Raw genomic sequence first — 11,148 nt, 5'->3', positions numbered from 1 at the left:
GCTAGTGCCCTAAGTACATGCCATCGTGGCAGCCGGAGAGGTTTTGGCACCCGGTTCGTGTGGTGTCGTGGCCGTCGGAGGAGTGCCAGAGCCTGGCGGAAGGACAGCTGTCGGGGCTGTCGGGTCCTTGCTGACGTCCTCTTGCTTCCGTAAGGGGGCTGAGAGCCGCCGTCGTCATGGAGCATGCGGGGCGCCATCATTACTTGTTTGGCGGAGCGAGCCAGATGGGACGCCGGTCTTGTTCCCCGTAGCCTGAGTCAGCTTGGGGTAGGGTAATGATGGCGCCTCCTGTGACGTGGTCGGTCCGAGCCCTGGGTTGGGCGAGGTGGAGGCTCCTCTGAGGTCGAGGTCGAGTCTGTCTTCCAAGGCCGAGGTCGAGTCCGAGCCCCTGGGTCGGGCGAGGCGGAGACCGTCGGCTGAGGCCAGGGCTGAGTCCGAGCCCTGGGGTCGGGCGAAGCGGAGTTCATCGTCTTCCGGGGCTGAGCCCGAGTCCGAGCCCTGAGGTCGGGCGAAGCGGAGTTCGTCGTCTTCCGGGGCTGAGCCCGAGTCCGAGCCCTGGGGTCGGGCGAAGCGGAGTTCGTCGTCTTCTGGGGCTGAGCCCGAGTCCGAGCCCTGGGGTCGGGCGAAGCGGAGTTCATCGTCTTCCGGGGCTGAGCCCGAGTCCGAGCCCTGGGGTCGGGCGAAGCGGAGTTCGTCGTCTTCCGGGGCTGAGCCCGAGTCCGAGCCCTGGGGTCGGGCAAAGTGGAGTTCGTCGTCTTCCGGGGCTGAGCCTGAGTCCGAGCCCTGGGGTCGAGCGAAGCGGAGTTTCCTATGGCGCCTGAGGCCGGACTTGGCTGTTGTCAGCCTCACTCTGTCGAGTGGCACAGCAGTCAGAGCGGCGCAGGCGGCGCTGTCCTCTTGTCATGCCGGTCAGTGGAGCGGCGAAGTGACTACGGTCACTTCGGCTCTGTCGACTGGAGGGCGCGCGTCAGGATAAAGGTGTCAGGCCACCTTTGCATTAAATGCCCCTGCAATTCGGTCGGTTGGCGTGGCGACTTGGCCAAGGTTGCTTCTTGGCGAAGATTGGGCCTCGGGCGAGCCCAAGGTGTGTCCGTTGCTGGAGGGGGTCCTCGGGCGAGACGTAGATCCTCCAGGGTCGGCTGCCCTTGCCTAAGGCTGGGCTCGGGCGAGGCGTGATCGCGTCCCTCGAATGGACCGATCCTTGACTTAATCGCACCCATCAGGCCTTTGCAGCTTTGTGCTGATGGGGGTTACCAGCTGAGATTTAGGAGTCTTGAGGGTACCCCTAGTTATGGTCCCCGACAATTAGTGACTTTTAACCTCATTTAAATTAGATCCATATGTTTCATGATTCTTTTTGTGGTGTTTTGGACCCCGGAGTTACAAACTTAACATTATACTACATCTTAATATATATTGATATAAAGTGTCATGGTTTCTGGAACCAGGGGAGGGTGCTAGTATAGACTCACTTAGAATGGTGAGCTGCGAGGGGCTCGAGGGTGGATCTGAGGCGAGTTGATTTGTAACACCCTGAATTTGGGGGTATAAAATTTCTTTGCTCATATTCACAAATTCAGGTGTTACTTCCCTTTTCTCATCATTCCTCATTCTTTTCTTTCTCATTTCTATAGGAGAAAAGTGCTTATTTTATTTGTAATAATAGTTTAATATGTTAAACCCTAAGGGAGTATGAATTGTTGCATCATGTTGAACTCTAGGTTTCACTTTTGCTTGGTGCATAATTCTTGGAAAGTTTGATTTGAATTTGTGGCTCATTTGAATTTGAATCAAATAGAGAAAATAAAAAGAAAAAGAGAAAACAATTCCAGAATAAAAAGAAAAGAGAAAGAGGCCCAACCCCGCCGCCCCCTCGGCCTTTCGGCCCAGCCGGCCCATCCCGCGCGCGCGCCTCTCCCCCCCCCCCCCCCGCTCTCTCTGCCCTGGCGGGCCCGCCCGTCAGCGCAGCCGCCTCTCGCGCGCCCGCCTCCGCTCTCCCCTCTCTCTCTGCTCGCGGGCCCGGGCTGTCAGCCCCGTCGTCCCCGCGTAACCGCCACCGAGCTGCGCGCGCCCGCTTTCTCCGCGCCCACGTCGCGCGTGGAGCTCGCAACTGACCAGCCCCTGGCCACTTGAGCCCCGAACCCCACTCGCCCTCGCCCCCTCCCCCATTTGCGCTCTAGCGGACCCCTCTTCCACCTCTCCCTCGCTGCGCGCACGCCAGAGCGCCGCCGCCACGAATCCCCGCCGTCCCGAGCCCGTTTCTCGGCCGCCGTTGGAGCTCCGCCGTGTCCGTTGCCACGGTGAGCTTCGCCCCGGTGTCCGCAACCCGGAACGCGCCTCAATTCCCTTTCCCCCTCCCTATTTCTCTCTGCCCGCGCTCACCCGCCACTCCCCGTGCAGCCGCGGAGGTCCGCCACCGTCGCCCCGGGCCACCGTCGCGCCATTCCCGCCGCCGAGGAGTCCCCGGAGCCCGCCTTGAGGTAAGGGACCTCTCCCGCCCCTATCGACCAGTGTATTGCCTTCTGCCGCGTTTAATTCCTCGCCGGAGTAGAGTAACCCCACCGCCGAGCCGCTCCGCCGTGAACCGCCCCCCTCCGGTGCCCCTGCCCCGACCCAGACCCCACCAGAGGATTCCCCGTGCCCCCCCCAACCTTCCCGGCCGCTCAGGTCGCCTCGGAGGCCCGCCAAACGCCCGCGCCCCTCGTCTCCGGCGAGTCCTCCGCCGCGGGGACGAGCGCCGCCGCCCCAGCTAGCCGTAGGAGAAGCCCAGGCCGGCCACCCGATCCCCACCGTCCGTCCCAGATCGGGCGGTCCCATTTTAATTAGGTCAAGCCTAATCCTGGCCGTCCGCCGGAGATCCAGCGGCCCAGGCCCGCTTCCCCCACACCCCGTCTCCCTGCCGTTTGGGCCCCGCCTGTCAGCCCGCCCGCGCGCTCGCTCTGCCCGCCGGCCCCGCCTGTCAGCTTGCCCGCGCGCCCCGCGCTGCCCGCCCGGTCCCGCCTGTCAGCCGCCCAGGCCGCCGCGCGCTCGCGCGCCCGCCCGCAGGATCTAATCCTGGCCGTTCGCTTTAGATCTGACGGCCGTAGTAGCCCGATACCCCTTCGCCCGCGCATTTTCTTAAAGAGACCCCCGGTTTTCTGGAATTTGAACCCGCCGTCCCTGGTTTCTCGCAGTTAGGTCCCTGGACCTTTTAATTAATTCAAAATAGGTATTTAGGGTATATTTTTAATCCCCAAACTTGTAAAATTCATAACTTTGTCATATGAACTCCAAATTAGGTGCTTCAAATTGCAAAATGCTCATGATGTTTTTGTCTATCTATTTAACCAATGTTTCCCTGCTGTTTCCATGTACCAATTAATAGTTAATCACCAGGATAGGATTAAGGCTATTGGAACCCCATTTGAGACAATTAGAAATTGGTAGACTTTAATAAAAGTTGGAGTACTTAAGATTAGGGACTTAAACACCTAAGTTTAGGAACTTAAAACCAGGTAATGATTTAATCCCACCACTGACTTAAACTTGACTAGTGGATAATGAATCACTTTGTATAGTCCTCTACCCCAGACCTAGGGAACACCAGAGTGCCTATCCCTTTTCTGCTATGAACTTGTGATCTCTTTGCTGCATATGTCTTGTATGTTGCTTTTGTTTGTTATCTTCCCAAGTGCATAGTGTGAATGATTACTTTACGTAGACAACGAGCAGTCTGTGTGTCCCGAGGAAGTTGCAGAGGAAGTCCCTGATCAGCAGTTTGGTGAAGGCAAGTGTCCTCTGTCCCATTATGTCCTATTCATTTATAACTTACTACCCCGCACTACTTACTTGAAACCTAAGGATTGACTAGCTTTACATTTTACTTTATCCTTGATGACCTTATGGGCTATTATGGTTAGCACTTTGCTATTGCTTTAACATAATCAATGAACATGATGTGACTATTTATGATACTGTTATCCTGATGATGTTGATGATCTTGTGATACTCTAGGGGGCTCAGGCTGTTTCCTGAGTACCTCTCCGTAAGGACTGGTTCGTTGAGAGACCACCCGGGATAACAGTGCAACCATGAGGGTGAAATGGGATGCCCTTAGCTGATTAATTAGATGAACTAGAGGTGTAGTTGCTTAGCCGTCGTGCCGTCAATGGGGTCCAGGCACAGTGCTTGCTCTGCCGAGGCTGAGTGCCGAGGTTCTTTCGTTTTGCTCTTTGTTAGTCACTCTCCTGCGGGGAGGGGTACTGTGTTTATCAAACTGGAGAAACCTAACGGGCAGCTATGATCTCTAGGGAATCTTTGTAAAAGCTACGTAGTGATGCCCTGCCGGACCACCTAGGTAGTGGTCAATGGGGATTAGCTCTCCCCGGGTAGAAAGGGAATCATGACTCATGGGTAAAGTGTGCAACCTCTGCAGAGGGTAGTGAAATTGATATATCAGCCGTGCTCACGGTTAAGAGCAGCCTTGGGATCCTCTTTGATTAGATATACAGATGGTTCGAGATACAAGGATTATGTTATGGTTTTGGTTCGACTATGATGATGTTGTTCCTCGATGAGGAAATGGTTTACGGGTTGGATAATGCTAAAATCTGGCTTCTACTAATGATAAATACCTGACCAACTAAAAGCAACTGCTTGAGCCTAACCCCACATAAAGCTAGTCCACTTCAGCCAAACGGGACATTTGCTGAGTACGTTGATGTGTACTCATCCTTGCTTTACCACAAAACACCAGGTTGCCCGCATTGTAACCACTGCTCAGGAGAAGGCGAAGCCGTGGAAGGAGACTTCCAGGAGTTCCAAGACTACGACGAGTTTTAGGTGTGGGTTGGCGGCAAACCCCCAGTCAGCTGCCTGTGAAGGCCTTATCTTTACTGCGTTTCGCTAGTACTTTGATTTACTTGTTAAGACAATGACTATGTGGATGTCTATGACTCTATGATGTAATAAGTACTCTTTTATGTTATTATTCGAGCATTGTGTGATGATGTTCATTTATGTAATCGCTGTGTACGTGAGTTCTGATCCTGGCACGTACATAGTTCGCATTCGGTTTGCCTTCCAAAACCGGGTGTGACATAAGTGGTATCAAAGCCCATGCTGACTGTAGGACCGCTGACCTAGAGTAGCACTGGTCGTACTAAGGACTATTGACCCTCCCCCTCACCTTGACCTCTGATGTTACTTCAAAAGTCGGTCACCTCGACCAACCCTATGTTTTACTACATATATATACTATACTATACCTTGTTAAAAATTTTATCTGGTTCTATTTATGGTGCATTCACTTGTCATATTAGTTCTGTTCTTACTCTTGTGCTTACGGTATCTTTTGTAGATGGCTCGTCTTAGACACACTGCACGTAAGTCGGTGATTCCTTTCCTGCCGTCTCGACTTGCGGAGCGTCCTCTGCACCGCACCGTGTCCGGTCAGTCGAGTCACCTGGAGAGGCTGCACCACCGCCTACGTGAGGAGCAGGAACGCCGGCGCCAGCACAGAGAGCAGCAGGGCTCTTCCTCCCCACCCCAGCAGGAGGTGGAGTCCGTGAGGCCCCGTTCCTCTGTTGCCCAGTTGGAGGCGCCCCCTGCACCACCGCGGGACGTCCTGGCTGTTGGAGGAGCTACTGGAGGAGATCCTGGAGGAGACCCCAACGACGACGACTCAGACCACAGCACGGAGTCCTCTGAGCCGCAGGAGGCGGAAGGATGGGTCGCCCGACCCATCACCCGTGATGCCGCTCGCGGTTGTCACTTCCACGACGCACTCGACACCTTGCTGCGCCAGGCTTTCGACCGGCACACCTGGTCGATCGAGTATCGTTATGTAGTCTACCAGCACAGTCGCGGGAGGTACCCGGATCGCTGGGAGGCTACCTGCCTAGTTCGCCGTCCGGAGGATGACCTCCGGGGTGCGGAGGCCGTTTCGGAGCACTACTCAATCTCCGAGAGGGACACTGCAGAGGCGGCTATGCAGGATGCAGCACGACGTGCACTCTCTCAGTACTGTTCTTTGTTCGGTGGCGTGGCCGACGGTCTTAACCTTCGGTACTACCCCCGCCGCCCTACTGGCAGCACAGAGAGTGTGGTTGTCTCACCTATTGGTGAGGCTAACCCTAGGTTGAGCAGCACAGTCAACCTAGTCGCAGTGCTTAACACCGAGCTGGATCACTCTCTGGACGAGCTAAGCAGGGCTTGCGGAGTTGCGTGCTGAGTTGGCAGAGCGCCATCACCAGGAGGGTGGTTCTCCCGCTCCTGTCGGGACTCAGCACCCATACCGCTCACCGCCACGTGGTCACCACACTTATGGTTCCCCCGTCTGTAAGACCAGGATAGATCTGGATCCTTAGATCGTTAGCGTCGGAGTTTGTAATGATTCTTAAGTCAGATGTCTCAGTCTTAGGCAGTCAGTTTAGTTTGCTTACCAGTTGCTTCCATTTAGATTAGTTTGCTTATCAGTTGCTTTCATGTTTGTTATGATGAACTTGTGCTTGATTTGAATCTTTGTAATGACTGTAGCCAACATGTGGGTTTCCCCTGCAGTTTGGCTTAGCTAGTAATGTTAATAAAGTCAGTTGTTTAGTTGGGAAACCCTTTACTTCTACTTTCCTTTCTTATCTGAGGAGCTGTGTTGAATCATGAATGAGGATCAGTGAAGCTCGTTGTTCACTCAGTGTCATGAAGAATTCTGTATTCTCTTTTCTTATGCTGAAGGGTTGTAAGATCAATGCTGATGTATGAATGTCTTCCACAGATGTCTGACAACAGGCGCCGATGCAACAGGCGTGCCCAGCAAGAGCAGCATGACCAGCAGGAGGAACAACAGAGGCAGCCTCCCCCACCACCCCCGATGTCAGTGGAGTAGATGTTCTTGATGCAGACTCAGGCAGTGCAGGCCATTGGGCAGACTCTGGCAGCCATGCAGCAGGCTCAACAGCAACCCCAACCCCAATTGCAAATGCAGATGCCCCAGATGCCACGGGATAAGCGTGGCGAGTTCATGAGAGGGCACCCTCCTACCTTCGCCCATTCTGCTAACCCCATGGATGCAGAAGACTGGCTGCGCACAGTGGAAAGGGAGCTGCGCACCGCCCAATGTGACGACAGGGAGAAGGTTCTGTATGGCCCCCGTCAGCTGAGGGGAGCAGCCAAGTCCTGGTGGGAGTCCTACCTCGCCACCCATGCTGACCCCGAAGCCATCACTTGGGAAGAATTCAGTGAGAGTTTCCGCAGGTACCATGTGCCAGAGGGACTGATGATCGTGAAGAAGGAGGAGTTTCTGGCTCTGAAGCAGGGTCCCCTGTCTGTTAGTGAGTACAGAGACAAGTTTCTGCAGCTGTCTCGCTATGCACCCGAGGATGTCAACACTGATGCCAAGAGGCAGTACAGGTTCATGAGGGGTTTGGTGGATCCCCTGCATTACCAGCTGATGAATCACACCTTCCCCACCTTCCAGCATCTGATCGATAGGGCAGTGATGACTGAGAAGAAGCGTAAGGATATGGAAGATCGGAAGCGCAAGATGAGTGGACCCCAGTCCGGAGGCATCAGCCGTCCACGTTTCTCAGGCAGTTCATCTCAGCAAGGCAGACCTGGTCACCCACAGGGATATCAGAATCAGAATCAGCGTCCGCATCAGCAGCAGTTTCAGAGGCAGTACCCACAGCAGCAGCAGCAGCAGCAGTATCGTCAGCACAGCCAGCAGGGAAGTAATCAGTATCAGAAGCAGAACAACCAGACACCTCGCCTTCCTGCCCCAGCAGCAAATCAGAACAACCAAGCAGCCCCAGCACAAGGAGGAGGCAGAGGATGTTTCCACTGTGGAGAACAAGGCCACTGGGCGATGCAGTGCCCAAAGAAGATGGCTCAGCAGTAGACCAACCCCAATGCTCCAACACGGCAAGGTGTACTGAAGCCGGCAGCAGGCAATCGTAACCAAGCGTACAACCGTGGGAAGGTGAACCACTTGGAGGCCGAAACAATCCAGGATGCACCAGATGTGGCAGTAGGTATGTTCTCAGTCGAATCTCATCCCGCAAAAGTGCTATTTGATACTGGTGCAACTCATTCATTTGTCACTGCAACATGGGTAGAATTGCATAACATCTCAGTAGAGGCAATGATGCCGCCCATGAGGATTAATTCGGTTGGTGGCAAGGTGCAAACAGATAAAATATGCTCAAATATAATGGTGGAAATAAGGGGGATATGATTCCCCAGTGACTTAATAGTAATAGACACCCCTGGGATAGATGTTATTCTAGGGATGAACTGGTTAATGAAGTATGAAGCAAATGTTAGTTGTGACAAGAGGACCGTAACATTGAAGTCCCCATCAGGAGAAGAGGTAGTGGCCGAGCTAAGGATGCCTAAGTCAGAAGAGGGAGTTTGCCATCAGATTTCAGTTGATAGTAAGGAACCCAACCCGCTCGAGGCTATCAAGGTTGTGTCAGACTTTCCGGATGTGTTTCCCGAGGAGCTAACGGGCATGCCACCCGAGAGAAAGGTTGAATTTGCCATAGAGCTTATCCCTGGTACCGCCCCCATTTCCAAAAGAGCCTATCGAGTGTCTGGACCAGAATTGGTGGAACTCAAGAAGCAGATAGATGAGATGTTAGAGAAGGGGTACATAAGGCCAAGTACCTCGCCTTGGGCCGCTCCAGTGTTGTTTGTAGAGAAGAAAGATGGTACCAAAAGGATGTGCATAGACTACAGATGTAACACCCTGGTGTTTATCGTCCGCTCGACAGCGAGTACGGATTTAAGCACGTGATATCAGTAAATAAGATGGACACTAAGGTCTAATTATTTTTGCCTATCACGATTTTAATATCGCATCTGCTTCGTTTGTCGCGAGTGCGACATCGTTATTATTTTTATTTGTCCGGGCTCTTCCTGAATTTTCTTGCTGTTCGGAACATATTTGTTCTGAAAATCGGTGCGTCCGGTGATTATTTAAAATTCATCGCTCGCGAACACGAATTCGGAAGCTCGACTCACTCGGATGATTTTTATCCCGGGCAAATTAATTCAAACTCGACGACTAAGGTTTTCGGTGCAAATAATTTTGTTCCCACTCGTCAACCGAGACAGCTCATCCGAGGATTTATAATTGAAATTTATTCGTCTAGTAAATTATCTGTCCTAAATTAAATCAAGCACAGTCTAAATTTGTCGAAGCCGAAATCAATTTGATCCGGTCCGTGCGTTTCTTGTCTCGATCTAATTTTCTTCAAATAGAAATAATGGATACGAATTAATCTGACTCCGAAGTATTCATCAAATCCTGTCTAAATATTTTTGTGGATCTTGTTTTGGCTCAACTCATTTATACATCTTTTAGACCTTAATGTTTGAGCCAACCAAATATCTACATTTTGATTATTTTTAAGTAGATGAAAGGAAATTCCAATTTTTCCTAGCTGATTTCATTCCACCGCTTAAACGTCCAGCTCTTGTGCAAATATCTCCTACGTACATCTCTCCTCCCTCTCCTTATCCTCTCTCTCAGTCTCTCTCCATGTTCTTATCTGCAATGGGCAATTTATTAACGCCGGCTTGGGTGGTCGGCATCTTCTCTGCTCGATCTCTATCCCCATCGCCAGCACTACTGCTGCGTGGCTCAAATTCCAGAATCGGCGTCATCATCCTCCCACGCGTCTCTCTCCCGTAGGCTTCAATCTTCAGCCGTGAATCTCCAGCGTGCTCTGGATTCAGCCATGGAGCTTATCTCCCACCGCCGATCGCTGATCTTCCTGGCCGTGCCGCTCAACGTGTGAAGAAAAATCCCACCGCCCGGCCGTCGTTATTTCCAGTGCGCGCTGCTCTTCTTCCAGCCGGCGCTCGCCCTGGGTCACGCCCTCGACTCCGCCCGGCGCCCGGCGCTCGGACCACGCCCCTCTGCTCGCTTGTTCCAGATCACCCATGCCGCGACCCCCAGTTTCCTCCCATGCCAGCGCATCTCCCATCCCCTGTGTTTCCTCTCTGCTGAGCTCCCATGGCAGTTCTCTAGAGCTTCCTCGCCGCGCGCAGCCACTCCCTTCTCTCTCCTGCTCCCTCGCCGGCGTACCTCCCTGCGTGCTCCTCCCGTGCAGCTCGCCTAGCTCCCTCAAGCTTCTTAGTTCGTCCGCCCGCGAACGCCCATGGCGCGGTCGCTTCTCTGTGCACGCGCCGTCGCCCTGATTTCCTGCTCCCTGGCTCCAACTCAAGTTCGCTTGACCGCGCGTGTCCCTGCGCCGCACCCTGAAGCCTCCTGCTCTGGCGCCCAGCTCCCTGCGCCGAGCGCTTCTTCTTTCCCTGCGCCCTCCCCTTGCTTCTCTCTTCCAGCTCGTTCAGCCAGCGAGGTCCCTCCCAGGTCTACCTGCTCGCAGTGCCTCTGGTTCCGGCTGCAGTTCGGTGCTTGGAGCTCCCTGTCCGTCCTTTCTGCCGAGCGATTTTCTTGCGCGCGCGCGCAGCTCTGGCTCGTTCCCCATGGTGGCCGCGGTGCCTCTCTGCCTGCTGGAACTTCCTTGTCCGCGAACTCCTCCCGTCCGTGCCAGTCGCCGTTTCTAAGATCGGTTCCAAGCCGCAGTGTGCCCAGCTGCTTCTTCCTCTTCCCATGGCGTCCATCTTCCTCGGCTCCTTTCAGCTCGGATCCCTGCGCGCGGAGTTTTTCCCCTAGCCAAGATCGTCCTTGCGCGCTGCCGTCGCCTAGTTCGCGTCCCGCTCTTGCTCCAGCTATGGCGTTTCGTCGTCGCAGTTCCCTGTCCTCTGCGCGCCCTGCTTTTTGTGCGCGCGTGCTCGCCGTCTCTGTTCCAGCCGTCCGCACAATTTTCTCTGCTCCCTTGCCATGGTCGTCGCGTGTCTGCGCGCAGCTCGCTGAGTTCGGTCTCTGTTCTTCCTGCGCCCAATCCATGCCCGCGCTTTGCTTTCTACGCGCTGGCCACAGCTCAGAGTTTCCCTGCGTGATGTCACAAAAACCGCTTATTGTTGATGTCGCGCTTCGTGCATCGTGTGCTCGACGGAGGTCCCAAGCCTGTTGACAGCACACGCGCAAGCTGACGCGTGAGTTGCAGAATCGGGTGCGATCCTGCGCTATGAATCCGTCATGACGTCGGGTGGCGAGGAGATGGAAAGTCGGTCAGTTTTCAGTCAGATCCAATGGTGGAACAG

General features: G+C 54.1%; 1 protein-coding gene across 1 annotated transcript; it reads left to right on the top strand.

Moving 5' to 3' along the window:
• Positions 1–9,340: 9,340 nt before the first annotated feature.
• On the top strand, positions 9,341–11,148 carry LOC109943988 (uncharacterized). The gene has a single exon (XM_020548272.3). The coding sequence runs from the start codon at positions 10,140–10,142 to the stop codon at positions 11,016–11,018; it is 879 nt and encodes a 292-aa protein (XP_020403861.1). The 5' UTR covers positions 9,341–10,139; the 3' UTR covers positions 11,019–11,148.

This window comes from Zea mays, chromosome 2 (genome assembly GCF_902167145.1).
Source record: "Zea mays cultivar B73 chromosome 2, Zm-B73-REFERENCE-NAM-5.0, whole genome shotgun sequence".
NCBI lineage: Eukaryota > Viridiplantae > Streptophyta > Magnoliopsida > Poales > Poaceae > Zea > Zea mays.
The sequence above is the reverse complement of the archived record's forward strand: the minus strand, read 5'-3'. Positions and strand labels throughout refer to the sequence as shown.